Here is a 24401-nt window from a genome sequence, read left to right on the forward strand (position 1 = left end):
TGCACCTGTAATCCCAGCTACTTGGAAGGCTGAGGCAGGAGAATCACTTGAACCTGGGAGGCAGAGGTTGTGGTGAGCTGAGATCGTGCCATTGCATTCCAGCCTGGGTGACAGAGCAAGACTTTCTAAAAAAAAATATATATATATATATGTATATTATATATATACATATTGTATATACATACACATATGTATATACATATGTGTATATACATATATACATGTGTATATATATACATATGTGTATATATATACATATGTATATATATACACATATATATGTATATTATATATAAAATATAAATATATGTATATTATATATATGTGTGTATATATATAATAATAATAATGAAATAGGGAAAAATAACTTTTATTATAAACTGCTCACTTAAGAATTCCCTAGTCAAAAACCAGTACCTGTTTTGGTTGGGCTCCGGCTCTGATATGCTGCTGGTGTGTGCTGGTTTGGCATCCATCTGGTCATTCTGGCATCTGCTGTATTCATAGTTGAACAACTTTGAAATCACCCTGCTCAGATCCTCACTAAAGTCCCCTCTCTCAGACTTAGGAATATGAACTCTTGATCTCCAAGGAGGGCCTCCTTAAAGTCAGATTGTTATAGGTTGTTTCTGCTTTATGAATAAATAATCCTCCCCCCCTGGATAAGGAATCTGTACCAGGTTAGTATAGATATGCCACTGATGGAAAACAAAGTGTGTTTACCTCAGAAGCTACTTTTAAACAACACAGGATGGTTATTCCATAGACAGTTGGCAAGTAAAGTTATCAAGTCTCAGATTCAATAGAGCTCTTATTCTGATTGAGTTCTAGATGGTATTAAGTACTTATACAAATTTAAAATATCAGGTCTGAAAGACTTCCAGAAAGAAAAGAAATGGAAAAACAAAAAAAGCAAAGAAACAAATGAAGTCAAAACTGTTACTGCTTTATATGAGCTCTTTAAGAAAAACTTTTCAGGGTGGTAGAAATAAAATTATGGACTTCATGAAAGAGCCAAGCAGTACATTTTGCTCTATAATTTGCACATATGCTTTAAAATACATTAAAAAGATCAGTCTTTAGAGAACTAAATTTTGCAATGGTTTTTTACTTTGGAAAATATCCTTTTTCTGTTCCAAGTGAAAATCAATTACTCAATTGAGTTATGAGACTTTTGCTTAAAGATAAATGCTATTTTTACGAAATAAAAATGTAATTTTGGTTTATTAAGGTATTGCTCGGTATCCCTACTAATCAGTTATAAGATCATGACCAAAGAAATGCAAATTAGCATACTTGACACTAGACCAATGATTAGTAGTTGTGAGAAGTCTTCAAGAACTTTTCTTTACTAAGACCTTTTGCTAAGATTTACAGAGTTTTAATACTAGACCATAAAATTAATTTGAAGAATTCTATTTTAAGAATTAGTTAAGTTTACTTAAGTTTATTTTATGAATGGGGTTAAAAGATGGCTAAATGTCTTCTGATTTTTACCATAGTGCAAAAATTAAATGCAGACATGACATTGTACTTTAACGTTTGAATTTGTTTTTTTGCAAGAAGTTCAGTAATTGTAACTGCCAACATTTGTTACATGGTCATGCATCACTTAATGAAGGAGACACTTTCTAAAAAATGCATTGTCAGGCAATTTCATCATAGTGTGTCATTATCATAGAGTGTAATTACACAAACCATGATGGTATAGCCTACTACACAACTAAGCTATATGGTGCATTAGTTTGTTCTCACACTGTTAATACAGACATAACAGAGACTGGGAATTTATAAAGAAAAAGGTTTAACAAACTCACAGTTCCACATGGCTGAAAAGACCTCACAGTTATGGTAGAAGGTGAAGGAGGAGCAAAGGTATGTCTTACATGGCGGCAGGCAAGAGAACATGTGCACAGGAACTACCCTTTATAAAGCTCTCAGATCTCGTGAGACTTATTCACTATTATGAGAACAGCATGGGAAAAACCCACCCCCATGATTCAAATTACCTCCCATTGAGTCCCTCACACAACACATGGGAATTATGGGAGCTACAATTCAAGATGAGATTTGGGTGGGGACATAGCCAAACCATATCCTATGGTATACCCTATCGCTCCTAGGCTACAAATCTGTCAACAGGTTACTGTACTGAATACTGTAGGAGTTGCAGTACAGTGATAAGTACTTATGTATCTAAACATATCTAAATATAGAAAATGAATAGTAAACATGAGTATTATAGTCTTGTGGGACCACAGTTGTACATGCGGTCTGTCATTGACTGAAACATCATTATGTGACTTTTTTTTTTTTTTTTTTGAGATGGAGTCTCGCTCTGTCACCCAGACTGGAGTGCGGTGGCCTGATTTCGGCTCACTGCAAGCTCTGCCTCCCGGGTTCACACCATTCTCCTGCCTCAGCCTCCTGAATAGCTGGGACTACAGGCATATGCCACCACGCCTGGCTAATTTTTTGTGTTTTTAGTAGAGACGGGGTTTCATCGTGTTAGCCAGGATGGTCTTGATCTCCTGACCTCGTGATCTGCCCACCTTGGCCTTACACTATTATTTTAAAGTATGTAAAAGTAAATATGAATTCAGTAAACTGAATTCTTAAACTATTATTGTTATAAAATGGGCTTTTGCAAATTTCAAGCACTACTGAAGATTATGTGGACCTACAGAGATTCTCCAGGATCAACACCACAATCCTGGTGATGCTTTTGGGTGTTTTATTTTTCTGATAAATTCTTTTACTATTATTTTAAATTGACAGATAGAGTTGTATGTATTTCTAGTACACAATGTGATATTTTGAGATATATGTGCATATTGTGGAATGGCTACATTGAGCTAATTAACATATGCATTACCTCACATTTATCATTTTTTTGTGGTGAGAACACTTAAAATCTACCCTCTTAGCAATTTTAAATATACAATACATTGTTATTAACTATAGTCACCATGTTGCAGGATGGATCTCTTGAACATATTCTGCCTGTCTGACTGAAATTTTCTCTTTTGACCAACCTCTTTTCTATCCCCTCACCACTACCCGTCCGTTAGTAACCACCATGCTACTCTCTGCTTCCATGAGTTCCTCTTTCTTAGATTCCACATGTAAGTGAGAATATGCAGTATTTGCCTTTCTGTGTGTGGCTTCTTTGACTTAGCATGATGATGTCCTCCTGGTTCATCCATGTTTTCTCAAATGACAAGTTTTCCATCTTTTCTTTTTTTGAGACAGTCTCACTCTGTTGCCCAGACTGGAGTACAGTGGCGTGATCTCGGCTCACTGCAACCTCCACCTCCCAGCCTCAAGCGATTCTCCTGCCTCAGCCTCCCGAGTAGCTGGGATTACAGGCATGCGCCACCATGGTTGGCTAATTTTTGTATTTTTAGTAGAGATGGGGTTTTGCCATGTTGGCCAGGCTGGTCTCAAACTCCTGACCTCAAATGATCCACCCGCCTTGGCCTCCCAAAGTGCTGGGATTACAGGCGTGAGCCACCATACCCGGCCGTTTTTCATCTTTTTAAGGGCTGAGTAATATTCCATTGTGTATATGTACTGCATTTTCTTTATCCATTCATCAGGGGATGGACAGTTAGGTTTATTCTATATCTTGGCTATTGTGAGTAGCACTGCAATGAACACGGGAGTACAAATATCTCTTCAGCATACTGATTTTATTTCCTCTGGACATATACCCAGAAGTGAGATTGCTGGATCATATGGTAGTTCTATTTTTAATTTTTTGAGAAACCGCCATACTGTTTTTTCATAATGGATGCACTGATTAATCCTTTCTTTTTTTCGAGATGGAGTCTTGCTCTGTCGCTCAGGCTGGATTGCTGTGGCACAATCTCGGCTCACCGCAACTTTTTCCTCCCAGGCTCAAGCAATCCTCCTACCTCAGCCTCCCAAGCATCTGGTTCTACAGGCATGCACTACCACACCCATCTCATTTTTGTAGAGTTGGGGTTTCACCACATTGCCTAGGCTGGTCTTGAATTCCTGGGCTCAAGTGATCTGCCCACCTCAGCCTCCCAAAGTGCTGAGATTACAGTCATGAGCCACTGCGCCTAGCCTACTGCTTTTTTTTTTTTTTTTTTTTTTTTTTTGAGACAGAGTCTCGCTCTATCACCCAGGCTGGAGTGCAGTGGCTTGATCTCAGCTCACTGCAACCTCTGCCTCCCGGGTTCAAGAGATTCTCCTGCCTCAGCCTCCCAAGTAGCTGGGATTACAGGTGCCGCCACCATGCCCAGCTAATTTTTGTATTTTTAGTAGAGACGGGGCTTCGCCATGTTGGCCAGGCTGGTCTTGAACTCCTGACCTCAAGTGATCTGCCCACCTTGGCCTCCCAAAGTGCTGGGATTACAGGTGTGAGTCACCACACTCGGCTGATTTATTGTGTTTTTTAAAAAAAATTCTACTGGAGCATTTTACCTCTGCTATAGCTGTTATAAAATGCTGTTACCCTGTTGTTAATAATCCAGCCGTGGTTATGGCTATTTCTTGTTCTTAGACATCTTTGCTGTTCTTTGCTGTATCCTCTGGAGCTACCTGGCAATGCCAAGGTGTGCTCCTCACCTTGCTCATGTAACCCAAGGAGCATGCTAGAAATAATCAGATATTACTGGGATGCTTCCATCCCTAGTTCTTTTTCTGGAATTCTCTAGTCTTGTCAAAGCTGCTCTGCTTGTCTGTGAACTGAGACCAGATGCTGGGCAACCTCATGTACTGACAACCTATTTTTTGCCAGAAACTGATTAAATTTCTGTTTCATCTGGAAATAAGTTCTTTCTTGGGATCTTTTACACAATGCAGAGATTGAGTAAGATTGTTAATTCTCTTTTCTATTAACAAAGAGTAAAATGTGTGTGTCAGCAATCCAGTACCCTGATATTTGCTTGATACCACAGCATTCTACCTGAATTTAATTCACAATTGTAAGATGATCAAGGTTCTCTGTCAAGGAAAGAGTAAAGTTGACCTTCTCTAAAAGATGGGGCCAGGCCAGGCGTGGTGGCTCACACCTGTAATCCCAACACTTTGGGAGCCCGAGGTGGGTGGATCACCTGAGGTCAGGAGTTTGAGACCAGCCTGACCAACATGGAGAAACCCTGTCTCTATTAAAAATACAAAATTCATCGGGCGTGGTGGCACATGCCTGTAATCCCAGCTACTCGGGAGGCTGAGGCAGGAGAATCGCTTGAACCCAGGAGATGGAGGTTGCAGTGAGCTGAGATCCCGCCATTGCACTCCAGCCTGGGCAAGAAGAGTGAAACTCCGTCTCAAAAAACAAACAACAAAAAATCATGGGGCCAGAACTGGTAACCATGACTATTTACATGAGTTGGTAGCCTGTGAATACAATAGCAATGCAATTTTTATTGTTATATCAATGAGCAAATGTTATAAATATCTCTCATTTCTATATCTGCTTTTATACTCCATTCATCACCGTGTGAGGAATGTCTCTGATGCCTTGTCTTGCACCTGGGATGACAGGTGTGATAGCCGGGCAAAAGAAGGCAAACATCTAGCTAAATATTGATTTGGGTACAGCAGAGTTCTAATTTTGCATAATTGATGCTTGTCTGCTTCATCCTGTTGAGAAAAAACGGTGTTCCTGAATTGTTGTGATATATCAATGGTGATACCTGACCTAGGCTGTGCTAAAAATATAACCCTTGCAAAGTAGATTTCTCTTCTGTTCTTGGGATGAAACTTGCAGCTTTATTACAGCTCATAAGAGCACCTATTCTACTTGTGGAAACTATGCTTGCCCATGTTTACCATGTGTTTGGTCCATTTCTTGCATTATAGGTAGGGTGAGTCTAGTTTGAGTTTGCACAGTACTGTTTGCTCTTGTGAAATTTCAGTTTGTACCTTATATCTCAGTATAGTATAAATATTAATAGTACCTTATGCTTTCAGAAGTATCCCAGTTTGGATGAGAAATTATATGTTCATCTTATGCATGTATGTTATAGTACCTCCAACACAAGTCATCTCCCAACTCTCCATATTGAAAAGGTTCACAGCTTCCATGACATAAATGAAACACTACAGTTTGGAAGAATAGAATAGTAAGTTTTCATCAAATGGAGTTTTACATTCTATTCAAGGATTGAGGACCGCACTGGCCTTTTTGGAACAATCTGGCAATGCCTCAGCTACATCTCTAAAATCTGCTCAGTACTGACACAGTGGCCACTAGGGCCATGGTCCTTTGGAACTTCTTGACTCTAGATTTCACCTTAATCAATAGAAGAGTAGTGTGTGCTCTTACTGGCAATGAATATGCTATCGTTATTCTTGTCAATTAGAACTTGTCTAGGATTTGCATATTCCCATTCAAATAGAAACTACCACATTTCAGCAGTCGGAGAGAAGGAACTGAGTTGCATGGGCTGGTAGCCTTTCAGAAAACTGTGTAAGGCATATTAGCAATATTGTGGACTATGATAAGCCTGTATATAGTGGTAATACTGATAAAATGTTGTATATATTGTCTTAAAGGAATGCATCAAAAATTTTCTTGTGTAAGTGTTGAAACTGTACATTATGTATTTAAGAGAAAGCAAATTTGAGGCTCAAGTAATAAGAGATCATATGCAGATTTAGGTCTTATAACAACAAAGATGGAAGACTAGAGAAAAAAAATGCTATAACTTCTTGATTTCACTGTTAGTAGGTAATATCCTTAAGTGTTTTCTCCATAACTGCAAATAAATTCGATCTCCACAGGCTGCTTTTTATAAAAAATGCTAATTAATTTGTGTCCTTGTAATTAACTAAGGATCTATCTAAAAACAAATAAAGATGATGTACCATCTCCCCCACAGCAACAGAAGGATTTTGCTTTGTGTCATAAATCAAGTTCAAAGAATATTCTTTGGTAACATGTTAAATTGCAAACTTTTTTTTTCTTTTGTTTGAGACACAGTCTCACTGTGTCACCCAGGCTGGAGTACAGTGGCACGATCTCGGCTCCCTGCAACCTCCACCTTCTGGGTTCAAGCAATTCTTTTGCCTCAGCCTCCCAAGTATCTGGGATTACAGACATGCACCACCATGCCCGATGAATTTTTGCATTTTTAGTAGAGACAGGGTTTCACCATGTTGGCCAGGCTGGTCTCAATCTCCTGACCTCAGGTGATCCACTTGCCTCAGCCTCCCAAAGTGCTGGGATTACAGGTGTGAGCCACTGTGCCTGGCCATTAAATTGCAAACTTTCACAAGAATTACCCATCTTGTTCTCTTTGTGAGACAGAGATTCATGTGAATTTGAGTTAATGTTATCTATGCTTTGTTGTCTATTAATGTAAAGTTTTCCAGGAAGTATTATTTGACCAGCGTCATTGTGAAACACATACTAGAAATTATTATTACATCCTTTGAAAATAACCTCCACCATAATCTGTACTTTTGATTACTTTTCTTACTGGATACATTTTCTTATTTGATAAATTGTACTTCTGGGCATAATGTTGAGTTGAAGCTGCAATGTGGTAGCTTCTTTTAGGATCATCTCTATATTTCTAAAGTTTAAAAATATTTATCATATTTCTTTATCAGTACAGAAAAGAATTATTGCCAACTTGACTCTGCTGGCACATAATTTGACAACGTGTTCTTCATTTAATTTAGATTTTAGCAAAATCTAGAAGATAGGAATCCTGGCAATTGGGGTTATTTACCTTTAGGACATTTTCCAGCTAAATGGAGGAGTGGTTCTTTTGACAGCTGTAATGTAAAAGGGGTATGAAAGTTGGAGTCCAGGTCCCACTAAGGGAAATGTCCTATTAGCACAACCCCCCACACCCGATACACACTTTTATCTAAATGATAGTACCCCAACTGTAGGGAGAACTAAAAGAAAAGCAGCCCCTCCTCAGACTGCAGCCCAGCTTCCAGTGATCTCGAAGTCTAGTCTCTGAAATCAGATTGAGGTCGCTCAAGACGACAGTGCTAATGGGGACCTGATCAAAACACATGAAAATATTTTCTGGGGAGAGGTATCTCCTAGGGCTCAAATTATGTGAACAATCTTTCAAATAAAATGTCCAACACACACTCCTATGTACCCAGGCACATGAGGTGACAAGACAACATGAAGACTGAAAGAAACCATAAGCAATAGACCTAGATCTGTAGGGATTCTGGATATTGGAACTAACAGATCTAGATATTAAAATAACTATGCTTACTATAGCCAAGTAAGCAAACCTAAGATAGAAAATACAGTTGAAAACTGCACAGAAATAACATAGACAATTTAAAAAAAGAAGTACCCAGAAATATTCGAACTTTAAAAACTATAACTGAAACCAAGAATTTAGTGGGTAGGTTTGACATCAGATTTAAAGGAGAATTACTATAAGAGCGGACAGAAAAAAACCCAGAATGAAGCATGGAGAGACAAACAGATAAAAATTACATAAGAGAGAATAATAAACCCAGAGGATGTGGTGAAGGAAAAAAACTAACATGCATTTTACAGAAGTTCCAGAAAAAAAAAGGAAAGAGGAAGTGGGTCAGAATAAGTATTTGAGGAGCTCATAGCCCAGATCCTCTAAAAAGCAGAGCCTGAGGCAAAAGCTTACATGTATACTTTACTGGTAAGTGTATTCCTACAAGCGCACGAGTGGGGCAAAATTGATGTGAGATAGAGAAGGATGTAGTACAGATGTAGCGTGTGTTACACTAACGTGGGCATACACCCATTTTAAAGTCTATTACCTCGTCTCGCAACCCATCATCAGAAAAGGTATGAGCAACTGTTACTTCAACAATCTGGTTCTGAGGAGGAAGGGAGAGAAAACTGTCCAGGAGTTTTCCCCTCCCATTGGGTAGAACCCACTATATGGCGTGATACCTCCCACACTTCAAGATTGTGTACACGTGAGCGCTGAGTGGGTACCATGGTATGTATCTCATGCCTCAGCCCACCGGGAAAGCCCCAGGGCAGGACATGAAAGCACATAGCAAGTGTGTGAGATAAGCCGCTGGCAGGTTGTGCTCAAGTGTGACAAGGATCAGGGAACAGCCACCACAGAGGGCAGATATGAATTCGTGTCAATAAGGTTAGCGCATGGATCTGGGGTAACACAGAAGTAAATCTTGTACAGACATCAGTCCAACCAATTCCAGAAGCCCTACAAGCCCAAAGCAGGACAGGAAAAGGTTTTCACCTAGGCACATTGGAGTAAAAAGGCTGAAAATCCAAGGAAGACAGAAACTCTTAAAAAGCAGCCAGGGAAGGAGAGCGGGCCGAGGAGAAGCTGTGCGGCGCATGCGCAGTATATGTGGCTAGGGAATTCGTGTGGAAGTCAGGGTGGCAGCGGGTGCGAGAGGGTCCAGCAGAAGAAAACATGGCTGCCAAAATGTTTGAGTTCATCGGCAAGTTTGGCCTGGCCTTAGTTGTTGCAGGAAGCGTGGTGAACTCTGCCTTATATAGTGTGGACGCTGGGCACAGAGCTGTCGTCTTTGACCGATTCCGTGGAGTACAGGACATTGTGGTAGGCAAAGGGACTCACTATCTCATCCCATGGTTACAGAAATCAATGATCTTTGACTGCCGTTCTCAACCACGTAATGTGCCAGTCATCACCGGTAGCAAAGATTTACAGAATGTCAACCTCACACTGCGCATCATCTTCCGGCCCGTCGCTAGCCAGCTTCCTCACATCTTCACCAGCATCGGAGAGGACCATGATGAGCGTGTGCCGCCGTCCATCACGAACAAGATCCTCAAGTCAGTGGTGGCTCGCTTTGAAGCTGGAGAACTAATCACCCAGAGAGAGCAGATCTCCAGGCAGGTGAGCGATGACCTTACGGAGCCAGCAGCCACCTTTGGGCTCATTCTGGACGACGTGTCCTTGACATATCTGACCCTCGGGAAGGAGTTCATAGAAGCGGTGGAAGCCAAACAGATAGCTCAGCAGGAAGCAGAGAGGGCCAGATTTGTGGTGGAAAAGGCTGAGCAGCAGAAAAAGGCGGCCATCATCTCTGCTGAGGGCGACTCCAAGGTGGCCGAGCTGATCACCAACTCACTGGCCACAGCAGGGGACGCCCTGATCGAGCTGCCCAAGCTGGAAGCTGTGGAGGACATCACCTACCAGCTTTTACGCTCTCGGAACATCACCTACCTGCGGGCAGGGCAGTCCATGCCCCTGCAGCTGCCCTGGTGAGGGCCCACCCTGCCTGCACCTCCGAGGGCCAACTGGGCCACAGCCCCGATTATTCTTTTTTTTTTTTTTTTTTTTTTTTTTTTTGAGACGGAGTCTCGCTCTGTTGCTCGAGCTGGAGTGCAGTGGCGCAATCTCTGCTCACTGCAAGCTCTGCCTCCCGGATTCAAGAGATTCTCCTGCCTCAGCCTCCTGAGTAGCTGGGACTACAGGCCCACGCCACCACGCCCAGCTAATTTTTTGTATTTTTAGGAGAGACGGGGTTTCACCATCTTGGCCAGGCTGGTCTTGAACTCTTGACCTCATGATCCACCCGCCTCAGCCTCCGAAAGTGCTGGGATTACAGGCGTGAGCCACCACACCCGGCCGGCCGTCCCGATGATTCTTAACACGGCCTTCATTCTGCCCCTACCTCAGAAATCACTGTGAAATTTCATAATTGGCTTAAACTGAAGGAAATAAAGGTAAAATCACTTCAGATCTCTAATTAGTCTAAAACAAAAATGTCAGCCAGAGGAAAAAAAGACAGATCATCTTAAAAGGAACAACAACTGAAATGATAGCTTACTTCTCAGTAGAAGCAATGGAAGCCAGAAGACAATAACATGGCATTTTCAATGTCCTGAAGGAAAATAACTGCCATAGTGACTTAGCAAGCATCTATAAATAGTAAAAATACTCTTTAGAAATGACGTAGAAATAAGGATTTTTTTCAAGAAAAAAATAGAGTGAGAATTCATCCCCAGCAAGCCCATACTGCAAGTATTAAAAGGTGTTCAGCTAAAAGGAAAATGAACCCACGCAGAAGGTCAGAAATAGAGGAAGAAAGACGAAGCAATAAAATAATAATTATGCTAGGGTCTTCGTTCATTTGTGCTGGTATAACAGAATATCTCCGACTGGGTAATTTATAAAGAACAGAAATTTATTTCCTCATACTTGTGGAGGCTGAGAATTTCAAGATCAAGGGGCTGAGAGCCTTCCTGCTGCGCCCTCACATGGCAGAAGACGGAAGGGCAAGAGAGAGTGAACCTACTCCCACAAACCCATTAATCCATTCACCTACCCCTTCCCCAAAAGCCCCACCTCCCAATACTGTTGAATTGAGAATTGAGTTTTCAACACAAATTATCAGGGACACCTTAGAGCATAGCAACTAGTAACTCTAAATAAATAGTTAACTATATAAAACAAAAATAATGTATTGTGCAGTTTAAAATATTTATAGATACAAGACCACAACAGTATATAATTTGGGAGGGAGGTATATGGAGTTACAGGGCTTAAAAGCCTCCTACTGGAAAAGGGTAAAAATACCAGTTGACATTAGACTTTGTCAAGTCTAATGCTTGCTAAAAATCTGCATGCTATAGTCTCTAAGGCAACGACCAAAGGAAGAGTAAAAGCTGTATAATGTCATAGCAAATAGAGATTAAAAGTAGAATTGTTAAAAATATCAATTATCGGCTGGGCATAGTGGTTCACACCTGTAATCCCAGCACTTTGGGAGGCCGAGACAGGCAGATCACGTGAGGCCAGGAGTTCGAGACCAGCCTGGCTAACATGGTGAAATCCTGTCTCTACTAACAATACAAAAATTAGCCTGGTATGATGGCAGGTGCCTCTAGTCCCAGCTGCTTCGGAGGCTGAGGCAGGAATCACTTGATCGCACCACCACACTCTAGCCTGGCTAGCAAAGCAAGACTCTGCCAAAAAATAAAAAATAAAGGAAAGAAAAGAAAAAAGATCAATATAAAAGAGACAAGAATGGAGAGAAAAAGGAGCATAGAACAGGCAGAACAAGTGTACATCACATAATAATTTGGTAGATTTAAAACCAAATATATCAATAGTTATAGCAAATGTAAAGCAACTAAATGCTACAATTGAAACACAAAGAATGAGAGGCTAGTTTAAAAAAATAAACCCCATGGAAAGAAAGTTTAGATTTCATCTCCTCCAAGTTATCTATAAAACAAAACCATCTATAGCCCCTCAGATTCGGTTTGAATTTATAAACCATAGCAATCTCACTTATCACCAGATCCTAATTCAGAAAATTTTGTTTAGATAGGGTCTCACTATGTTGCCCAGGCTAGACTCAAATTCCTGGGCTCAATCAGTCCTCTCACCTCAGCCTCCCAAGAAGTTGACTACAGGCATATGCCACTGCACCTGGCTTCAGGTAATTCTTTTCTTTTCTTTTTTTTTCAGGTAATTCTCTTCTTTTCCTTTGTCTTCAAATGTTAAAGAATCCCTTCATTATTGAGCCAAAAAAATTATCTTAGACCTACTTTATTGAGACATAGACAATATCTCTCTCTCATTTCATATGACAGTCCATCAGATATAGGAATATGGATACCAATTTTTCTATTTATATATCCCTAGTTTAAAAAAATAATTTTTACATAATCTTCACCATATTTTTATATCATTTATGAAAACAGCTCCTTGTACAGTTGGCTCATTGATCCAGCTTGTTAAATTATTTTCAGACTTTGCTTCAGTAAGCCATCATATTGTCACTTTCTTCCATTTCGTATCATAGGGAAATGATACAAAAAGCATGCTTTCTATATTTTCATCTTATTCATTGATAAAAACGTTGAATAGAACATATCTGATGACTGTGGTTCAGAGCAGGCTTTGGAGAACTTTTTCTAAATTGACCTTGATCCATGAATCAACATTCTGCAGGTATGCAGTTTTAAACATTAATAAATTTGCCTGTGTAGCCAGTTCACATTTCTCCAACTTGTCCATGAAAGGCCTTGAGATGTCTTGAGTTGGCATAAGAGTCCTTGTTAGATGCCTTGCTTAAATTCAAATACCTGGCTGGGCACAGTGGCTCATGCCTGTAATCCCAGCACTTTGGGAGGCCAAGGTGGGCGGATCACCTGAGGTCGGGAGTTTGAGACCAGCCTGGCCAACATGGTGAAACCCTGTCTCCACAAAAAAATATTAAAAATTAGCCAGATATGGTGGCATGTGCCTGTAATCCCAGCTACTCAGGAGGCTGAGGCAGGAAAATTGTTTGAACCTGGGAGGCGGAAGTTGCAGTGAGCTGAGATCGTGCCACTGCACTCCAGCCTGGGCGACAGAGTGAGACTCCATCTCAAAAATAAATAAATAAATTCAAATACCTTAGGTCTGCTTATCAAGCTAGATGTGACAATCTCAGAAGGGAGTGCACATCTCATTTCCATTTGTTTATGGGGACAGAGAGTCAACTATAAATAATATACAAGTCTGCAGACTTAGGTTAGAAAAAGTATGATAATCCAGTGCCTCATGCATCTATGGGCACTGAAGCTGCTAAACATCACTTTTTTTTTTTTTTTTAAGACAGATTCTAGCTCTGTCACCCAGGCTGGAGTGCAATGGCGCAGTCTTGGCTCACTACAACCTCTGCCTCCCAGGTTCAAGCAATTCTCCTGCCTCAGCCTCCCAAAGTAGCTGGGACTACAGGCACGTGCCACCACACCTGGCTAATTTTTGTATTTTTAGTAGAGACGGGGTTTCACTATGTTGGCCAGGCTGGTCTCAAACTCCTGACCTCGTGATCCTCCCACCTTGGCCTCCCAAAGTGCTAGGATTATAGGCATGAGCCACTGCGCCTGGCCTAGACATGAATTTTTAAAGAAAATGCCACAGTGGAACACACTGGACCTTTGAACCCCTGGAGAAACTCAATGGGTTCCAAAGCATGAATAAGTAAAACTGGTAATAGCCTTTAGAAACTCCAGGGGCCATAGTCAAGGTAGACTGTACTCAAAAAGTTACAAACTGGTTCATCTGAGGCTCAGAGGGCACTGGTCTCAGAGAATTTAGATAAAGATGCTCCCTGAACCAGAACTCTGATGTCCTTCTTAGTAAATTGGAATCATGACAGTGGACTTCTTTCCTAGAGGAGCTGCATGAGTTAGGATACTTTCTGCTGTATGTAACAAAAACTGACTCAAACTGGCTTAGACAATAAAGAAGTTCATTATTTCAATAAATCAAACTCCAAGAGGCAGAGCAGGCTTCAGGCTTGGTGGATTCAGTAGCACAATTCTGCCATTGGCAACCCAGGAATATTTTTCATCATTCCAATTTGGGAGAGAAATAGGATTACTAAAATTGATTTAGACTGTTTTCTGGGGATGAATGGATGTTGGTGAGTCAACGACCAACAGAAGAGTTTTTGAATGTTGAATGTAGATAGCACTCCTAGTTCTAAGCCAGGTTTTCTTTCCTGACTTTTAGGGTAGTGTCAACCCTAAGGGCGATAAGATTAAAGGCAAGGATATAAATTGGCTGACCTAAGAATACACCCAAAGGCATGTAGCTTTACCCCTAGGAACATACCTCTATACAGTCCTATGATCTTCTCCAACACAGTAGTAACACAGTTCTTGAATTCTAAACAGAGGCCTGGGATGCAGGTGGGGAGACCTTTGTTCCATGGATGCAATGTGTATAGAAACCTTTCTTTTCTTCTGGAAGTTAAAGGCAGAAAATCAAGATGGGAAAGACACCCAGGTACCTTTCCAGTTGGAAATCAGCCTAGACTAATTTTAACAAATGGTAAAACATAAACTGAATGATTTTATTGGCTGTTCAATAATGGATTTAGTGAAGAGAAGCTGGAACTAATGAATAAACTAAGGAATGGGATATTGTTTTCATTAACTTATGCTACCTCTACCTTTGTTCAGGAAGGTATAAGAGCTAGCTATGTACTATAAGGTATAATATTTTTCTTTATTCCTTAATGATTGAAGTGTTTTTAAAAAGAGGAATTTTTTTTTTTTTTTTTTTGGAGACAGGGTCTCACTGTGTCACCGCCAACTGGAGTGCAGTGGTGCTATCTCAGTTCACCGCAACTTCCGCCTCCCAGGCTCAAGAGATTCTCCTGCCTCAGCTGCCCGAGTAGCTGGGATTACAGGCACGTGCCACTACTGCCCAGCTAATTTTTGTATTTTTAGTAGAGATGTGGTTTCACCATGTTGGCCAGGCTGGTCTCGAACTCCTGACCTCAAGTGATCCACCTGCCTCAGCCTCCCAAAGTGCTGGGATTACAGGCATGAGCCACCGTGCCCAGCCAGGGGAATATTTTTGACAGCTCAATTTGTCATATATACTAAATTTACAATGCATGCTAAAAAGAGAAACTATTAACTACCAAAAATGAAACTGATTTTTCCCATAGAATGATTTCAATGTTCTTAGATATGTATGTTTGTCTTAGTCATATGTGTTGCTCTTTCAAAGATGAGCATTGAAAAGAGAATTCCATTTCTAGAGTAAGATGAATGTGTAACTTCTATTGACTTCAAGGATTACAATTGCCTCCAGTTGAAGCAATTTTCGTTCAAACCACATATTTTCTGTCTAGTCTCCCTACCTTTGGATAGCATATAAATTTCTAAGAAATAGACAGGGAGAATGATGGATTTGCATGCAAATGTTGGCATTTATTCCAAATTTAGCTATCCCATGCAAGGACACTATCTGAAGAGCTGATGAAACATATTTGAATAATGAAATCTTGGGTTAGAGAAGGCCACATATCTGATGTTTGCATTGCATTCTATAAATAACTGCAAGTTAATATTGTGCAAATTAACATTTTAAAGCAAATATTTCAATGAAACTTTCAGACTCGCTCAGCCTCCTATGTATTAATTTAGCTGACTGTCCCTTAGAGACTATAATTTACTAATTTGTTCAAAAAATTTGATATGCGCCAGGTGCACTGCTTTAGGCATTGGGGGTACGGTAGTGAACAAGATGGGCACAGTCCTAGTCTTTGTGGACATTACATTCTTGGACATAACATTCAGGAAATAACCAATCAATTGAATGAACAAGATAATTTCCAATAGTGATAAGGCAGTGGGACAGGGTGATATAATAGACAGTGAGGTAGGAGTGCAATATGAGCTGGTCAAAGAAAGTCTTTGAGGAGGTGATATTTGAGCAGGAACTGAAATAATGCAAGGGAGGCAGACATGTGCACAAAAATCTTTATTTACTCCAAGAGAAATAATATATGCAAAAGAACTCTGCAGCACTAGCACAATGCCTTCTTCCTTATAGCTGGTTGGTGCTCCAAAACTTGCTTAGTTGAAAAACTGTCACATTTACAATAAAATACTTAGGACTGTAGAAATTAATTTGTCATGGAAAAATATGGACAAATTTAGCACCTGCTCCAGGATGCTATAGTCTGACATCTTTATTGAGGGTCACTGAGGATTTAAGGAAGAAGAAGGAATTGCTAACTTCTATTTCCTATTTTACTAGTCAATTTTAATTACTGTAGCCTCATCAGATGCTTTGTGCAAATGTGAGTGTCTTTGCCTGCTTTCTCGTTTGATTTTAAGTTGGGATACAAGTTACTTAACAATAACAAGAGTTGGCAGTAGCTGATCTTTCCCAGGTCTCAGACACACATCCATTTGCAAAACATTTCCATTTGTTCCCACTGTATGTGTGAACTTGGCATAGTCAAAAACAGAAGTACACATGCTATTGTCCAAAATATTTTCTGAATATTCATTATTTACCAGAAGTATTTTCTGAATAGTTGTTATTTAACTCCTGAAGTAACAAGGTTGTGAAGAGAAGCAAAATTGATTTAAAAAAAGAGAGAGTGACAAGCTGGGCATGGTGGCTCATGCCTGTAATCCCAGCACTTTGGGAGGCTGAGGCGGGCAGAGCACCTGAGGTCAGGAGTTCGAGACCAGCCTGGCCAACATGGTGAAACCCCGTCTTTACTAAAAATACAAAAATTAGTCGGGAATGGTGGCAGGTGCCTGTAATCCCAGCTACTCAGGAGGCTGAGGCAAGATAATCGCTTGAGCCCGGGAGGAGGAGATTGCAGTGAGCCAAGAATGCGCCATTGCACTCCAGCCTGGGGGACAAGAGCGAGACTTCATCTCAAAAAAAAAAGAGCGAGAAAGAGGAGATACCACATGATCTGGTGTATCTAGGTCAGTTAATAAATGAGGGAAAAAATATAACGAGGATGATTAAGACATGAGAGGAGCTTCAAAAAGGAGCTAACTATCAAAGGATTAAGATAGGCCTCTTGAGAAATCTGATGACGTCTTTAAGTATTTTTGCAAAAATACTTGTGCTGCAAATGTCAGTTATGAAGAACGGCATCTCCTACTATCCTGCAAAAATCAGTACTTGTTTTAGTTTTTATGTATTCTGTGATCTGATGCTTAGTTGAAATTATAACCTCAATTTTATCCAACTAAGGTAAAGTTTTTACATTCCTTAATTTTAAGATTCAAGATAAACTTCCAATTGAAAGTTTTTTTTCACTATTTCTATGAAAGTTTTGTTCCCATTCCAACTTGTCCCACTTCTAAAAGTAGACGGTGCATTTGCATACTTAAAGAATAATAATACCAACTCTGATTTAGGCCTATTGCTCTGTATAACATGCTGGCATTCATTAACCAAGCCAGAAAAATGTCACGATAATGCATCAAGATGGAAATTATGATTAAACCACAGCTAGCTTTTCTTTCTCCTTCAAGGAACTCTCTGGATGAATAGCTGCTTTTCTTTTCTCTTTTTAGAGATAGGGTCTCATTATGACGCCCAGACTGACTCCTGGGCTCAAGGGATTCTCCCACCTCAGCCTCCAGAGTTGCTGGGACTACAGGTACACAACACCACACAGGCTTATGGCAGCTTTTCTATGCCCTAAAGCTCTAAAGCCTAGGCTTTTTCCTTCAATGACCCTATACTCCAAAAGAACGTGGAATGGAAGACACTGGAACTGCTGGTTGTTCCAAAGCAACAAGCTTGCTTTTTTTTTTTTTTCTTTTTTTTTTGTTTTTTGAGACAGACTCTCACTGTGTTGCCCAGGCTGAAGTGTAGTGGCACTGTCTTGGCTCACTGCAACCTCCACCTGCCTCCTGGGTTCAAGCGATTCTCCCACCTCAGCATCCCCAGTAGTTGGGACTACAGGCATGCAACACCACACCTGGCTAATTTTTTGTATTTTTTAGTAGAGAGGGGATTTCACTATGTTGGCCAGGCTGGTCTTGAACTCCTGACCTCAGGTGATCCACCTACCTCGGCCTCCCAGAGTGCTGAGATTACAGGCGTGAGCCACCGCTCCTGGCCAGCAACCAGCTTTTTATCCCTGGTCCCTGTCACATTCCCTTGGCACTGTTCTGCACTCTAATTTTTTCCTTTTTTATATATACTTGTAGCCGGACCTGTTGGTTTAATTATTATTTTATTATTCCTATGTTCATTTAGTTTATTGACTTTCAATGTTGCTGCTTTGTATATTGTCTAGTTTTTACTGTTTTATCTTATTTTATTATATAAGCAGTTTATTTTATTCTTCCTTTTACTTATCTTTGATTTTAAAATTTTAAAATTATGCTCATCTTTTACCATGTCTTATTTATTTATATCTCTTCTATCTTTTGTTATATGTCTCTTTTTTCTTGCCATTTTAGCTTTTTAGCATTTTGAGGGGACCTACTCAGAACCCCAGAGTTTGTATGAAGATTATTTTAAGCTGAAAATATTTGAAATTCAACAAATGCAAAAAGAAGCATTCTCAGACCTTCCCTTATCTGACTAAAAGCAGCAATTGCTGGGGCTCCCAGAATCCCCTCTCTCGGCTGGAGGCTTCCATAAATCCCCTCTCTGGAAGGGAGTTTCATGGCCATGAGGAAAATGAAAGGCTACTTGCACCTGCATAAACCAACATTATCACAAACGTATCCAAGGACACATGGGTAATTAGGGTCAGACTCAAAACCAGTTCCCTTAACACTGCCTACCCTGGGGCTACCCCTGTTCCACACTTCAATTCCATTTCCCAGTCTTGGGTGAGGAGCTGCACTGTGGACATCACCACAAGAACTTGGTCCAGGCTGGAGCCACAGGCAAGAACAGAGTGCTTCCTGGTTTCTTTCCCACTCCCACCAGCTTCAAGAACACCCAAGCTGGGTGGGGCATCATTGTCATTTTCAACTAGAAGTGGACTTAATTCTCTCCAGCTTCAAAACATACCCAGCCTGAAAATCTGCTCCCTGAGGTTTGTTCCCATCGGGTACACCCACCCATCCAACCCTAGTAGAAGGGTAGGACCAGGGACATGGGGAGCGTGATAATTTGGCAGTTTTTTTCTCTCTTTTCCCAGTGTCTCATAGCTGAAATATTTTTTTGGAGGCCCCAGGAAGTGGCTGAAAAAGAACTGGATTATTGCCTCTAAGGCCACTAAGTAGTGTTAAAACTCCGAGTAAGATACTTCAGCTGGGTGCGGTGGCTCATGTCTGTAATCCCAGCACTTTGGGAGGCCAAGGTGGGTGGATCGCTTGAGGTCAGGAGTTCAAGACCAGCTTGGCCAACATGGTGAAATTCTGTCTCTACTAAAAATACAAAAATTAGCCAGGCATATGGTGGCGTGTGCCTGTAATCCCAGCTACCTGGGAGGCTAAGGCAGGAGAATTGCTTGAACGCAGGAGGTGGAGGTTGCAGTGAACCAAGATGGCGCCATTGCACTCCAGGCTGGGTGACAGAGTGAGACTCCATCTCAAAAAAAAAAAAAAAGATTCTTCAAAGAAGGTAGAGAAGTATGTCCAACACGAAATGCTGGGATCTCATGTCATCGCTTCCCTAACACGACTTTCACCAACTGCTTCCCCTTCCATCATCGGTTTTGAGTTTTTCTCCACGTGTAACCTTCCCAGTTTCCTCCTCTAGCAGCAGTGGTGAGAAGAGCTGGGCTGCAGATGAACTCTCCACCCCAGGAGGGTTTTACCATGGAAGGAGCTGCTTTTCTAGCTTTCTCCTACACATAACACACAGATCTCTCATTAACCAATTAGGGCCTATTTGGGACCCCACACTCCAGTATGAATAAAGCATTGTTCTCTCTCCATGTATTTTTAAAAAATCCTTTATCCAATCCAATAAGAATCAAAGAATCCTTTGATTCTTTCTGGATTTACTGAAGGAAAAAAGAGTGGCAGAGATAAACCTTGGCCAGTCATGCTAATGTCACTTAATTTGACATTTGATACCTGAGATCTTGTGACTCTGTAATAGTAATATGCTTCTTCTGATCTCGGCTCAATTCCCCAATGAATGAAAATGCTGTCAGTATTTATATCCTTCTGCTGAAGTACATACAGATTTTTAGGCATCAGACCTTGATTTAAGAGTCTTTTAAGCTCTATTTTACAGGAGAAGACCTGGTAGGAGTAAAAATAAGTACATGAAAGCCAGAATGCCTGGTTGAAAATTTCTCCTCTCAATTTAGGTCCTGTTACTTAATCTCTATAAAATGGAGATAATGACACTTAATTCTGTGAATCTTAAATAAATATATGTAAAATGTCTGACCTTCAACAAGCTTAAGGCTATTAAATGATTTTCACTCCTAAAATCAAATGAATTCTTGTTTTGATGATTCTATTGCCAAGACTGCAGCCACAAAAATTCTAAATTATAAGAATTATCTCCATAGGCCAGGCACGGTGGCTCACACCTGTAATCCTAGCACTTTGGGAGGCCGAGGCGGGTGGATCACTTGAAGTCAGGAGTTTGAGACCAGCCTGGCCAACATGGAGAAATCCCGTCTGTACTAAAAATACAAAAATTAGCCAGGAAAGGTAGGGCACGCCTGTCATCCCAGCTGCTAGGGAGGCTGAGGCAGGAGAATGCTTGAACCCAGAGGGCAGAGGGTGCGGTGAGCCCAGCACCCAGATTGCATGACTGCACTGCGGCCTGGGAGACAAAGTAAGACACTGTCTCAAAAAAAAAAAAAAAAAAAAAAAAAGAATTACCTCCATGGGAGTCATCTGTAAGTGATATATAAATTCCTGAAGAAACTAACCAGCCAATTTTATTTATAATCTTTGTATCGAGTCTACATGCCCCTCAATCAACCACTCCATTTCTCTGTTTCTTTATAGCAAAATTCCTCCAAGGGCTACCTCTACTCATTAATTCTGTTCTTTCTTGACATCTTTTGTCTGTTTTGGAACTTTCTTGGCTATACTCTAGTTTGCTTCTTCCTCTTCACTCTTTCCTTCATCTGGACCATGAGAAAGGGGTTTTGATCTGACAGTCTTCCCCTAGAATGCTATTTCCTAAGTCCCAGACTGGGATGGAGAAGGTGGTCGTTGTCAAACTATTAGGGCTTGTGAAAACACAAATCGCTGGCCCCACTCCCAGAGTTTCTGATTCAGTGTAGCTGAGGTGGGGCCCCAATTTCTAACAAGTTCCTAGGTGAGACTGATGATACTGGAATATATTTTGAGGACCACTAGAATAAGGAGTTCAGGACTCTCTTGCTCTCACAATGAGTTAAATTCTCCAACCTAGCTTTACCAGTAACACAGATGTCATTTTGATGTTTCATCTGCTGCTTCTACCATTTTATACCTGAAATGATTCACAATTCAGGCAAGAAAGAGAGGTGCTGTATATTGAACTCCTCAAAAGCCCAACAGCTGACATTTATTACTTACCATGTGCCGTTTGATGTCCTAAGCGTTTTATGTAGTCTATCTCATTTAGTCCTCACCAAAGCCCTAATATCATTTCACCTTTCAGTAAGGAAATTAAGATACTACTGGGGGTGGTAGCTCATACCTGTAATCCCAGCATTTTTGGAGGTTGAGATGGGAGTATCACTTGAACCCAAGAGTTTGAGACCAGCCTGGACAACATAAGGAGACCCCATTGCTACAGAAAAAAAAATAATAATACCTGGGCATAGTACCATGCACCTGTAGTCTCAGATACTTGGGAGACTGATATGGGAGGATCACTTGAGCCCAGGAGGTCGAGGCTACAATGAGCCATGATCATGCCACTGTACTCCAACCTGGGCAGGAGAGTCTCAAAAAAAGAAATTAAGACACCAAAATATTAAACAATTTTCCAGGCCACTCAGTTCTGGAGACATAATTCGAATCAAGGGAATATGATGTCAAGGCTGCGGTTTTAACCCCTAGGATATGCTATCTTGTGTGTGGGAATATGAAAGTCATCTGAGTACGTATCTATGTTCAGTATAGCCACCATCTTCCCATGCAATGATTCATGACCTGTGTTTACCCTTGTTAATGTGGCATAAACTGCTCTCCCAAGGCCGTCACAGTCAACTATAGAAGTAGCTACAAATAATGTTACTGCCACAGTCTAAACTCCTCTAAGTTGAGCAAATTCAGAACAAATATCAGAAAAGCAATTTATATTTTTAGATTTATTAATAAGATGTTAAATTTCTCATTCTACAAACATTTATTGAACACTACAATTTGCCACGCAGTTGGGGGATTTCACTGCACCTAATAAACAGCACACTTCCCCCACCCCCAAAGTTTCGAATCAATTGAGAAATAGGCAATATATTAGTTTGCTAGGGCTGCTGTAATTGAGACATAAAGAAGGAAGAAAATGTGACAGTGAATAAAAGTGGACTCAGAGACGGAAAAGATGTTGGAACTAGCAGACAAGGACTTTAAAATAACAATAGTATATATGTTTAAAAGATTGGGGTGCAGGGAGGTAGACAATATATAGGCAGGGAATTTCATTCCAGGAATGGAAACTACAGAAAAGATGCAATGGAAATGCTAGGACTGAAAAAGTACAGTATTAGAAATGAAGATTTCATCAGTTGGGCTTAATGGCCAACTTGACAAGAGTGGAAGAAATGATCAGGGAATTTGAATACAAAGTGTCTAAAATGAAATGTAAAGAGAAAAATGAATGGAAAAACCGAACAAATCTTTGAGACTTATAGGTAATAATCAAATCAACTAATAGATGTGTAATTGGAGCCTAAGAGGAACAGGAAAGGGAGAGTGGGGAAGGAAAAATACCTGAAGAAATAATGGCCAAGAATTTTGCAAAATTGATGGGGGATTGAGGGTGGTGGTGGCAACTCACAGATCCCAAATCTTAAACAGGGGAATAATAACAAAATTTTTGGCTGACTTCTCGTCAGAAAGAATGGAGATGAGCAAACAATGGAACAGCATCTTTAAAATGCTGAAAGGAAAAAAAAGGCTGAACCTAGAAGTCTATATACAGTGAAAATATCCTTCAAAAAATTAAGGCCAATTAGATACATTTATAAACAAACATGGAAAGAATTTATCCCCAGACCAGTGCCATAAGACATGCTAGGGGAAGGGGAAGTCTTTAGGTTGAAGGACAATGAGGTCAGATGGAAGATCAAATCTGCAATAAGGAATGAAGGATAACAGAAAAAGTAAATTAGTACATAAACATTTTAAAAACCTTTAAATTTTTTTTTTTTTTTTTTGAGACAGAGTTTCGTTCTTGTCGCCCAGGCTAGAGTGCAGTGGCACAATCTCGGCTCACTGCAACCTCTGCCTCCTGGGAAAAACCTTTTAATTTTGTATTTAACCGTATCACACTTTTTTCATTTCTAGAAAAGACGATTGATTTTTAAAGTAAAAATATGAACATATCAATATATCATGGGGGCTTTTAACATACAATGTACTGTGGGGTTTATAATACATGACAATAAGAGGATGAAGGAGGAGGAGGAGGAAAATTAAATTATACAATTGTAAGGTTCTTACATTGTTTGTGGTCATTTAATATTATTTTAGGCTGGGCGTGGTGGCTCATGCCTGTAATTCCAGCTACTCCAGAGGCTGAGGCACAAGAATCACTCGAACTCAGGAGATGGAGGTTGCAGTGAGACGAGATCGTGCCACTGCACTCCAGCCTGGGCAACAGAGTGAGACTCTGTCTCAAAAAAAAAAAAAAAAGAAATATATTATTTAAAGGTAAACATAAGTTAAAGATGCATACCATAATCTCTAAAGCAATTATTATAAAAATAAAAATATATATTTATAGATGACCCTTGAACAATTCAAAAATTAGGGGTGCCAACCCCTGTGCAGTAAAAAATCTGCACGTAACTTTTGACTCCCCCAAAACTTAACTACTAATAGCCTACTGTTGACTGGAAGCCTTACCATTAACATAAATAGTTGATTAACACATAGACTAGTGTGCATTTGTGAGATACTTTTTCTGAATTTTTTTGGTATTTCTAGGCTATATAGTTTGTCTGCAAGTTTTTTCAAATTGTTGCAAATCTCCAAAAATTTTTCCAACAAATTTATTTTTAAAAATCCACATATAAGTGGACCCATGCAGCCCAAACCT

General features: G+C 40.3%; 1 protein-coding gene across 1 annotated transcript; it reads left to right on the forward strand.

The window, feature by feature from the left end:
- Positions 1-217: 217 nt before the first annotated feature.
- Positions 218-12740, forward strand: LOC117981690 (prohibitin 1-like). The gene has a single exon (XM_055091989.2). It carries the CDS (start codon positions 9387-9389, stop codon positions 10203-10205), a length of 819 nt encoding a protein of 272 aa, XP_054947964.1. The 5' UTR covers positions 218-9386; the 3' UTR covers positions 10206-12740.
- The last annotated feature ends 11661 nt before the right edge of the window (positions 12741-24401 follow it).

This window comes from Pan paniscus, chromosome 11, assembly GCF_029289425.2.
Source record: "Pan paniscus chromosome 11, NHGRI_mPanPan1-v2.0_pri, whole genome shotgun sequence".
Lineage (NCBI taxonomy): Eukaryota > Metazoa > Chordata > Mammalia > Primates > Hominidae > Pan > Pan paniscus.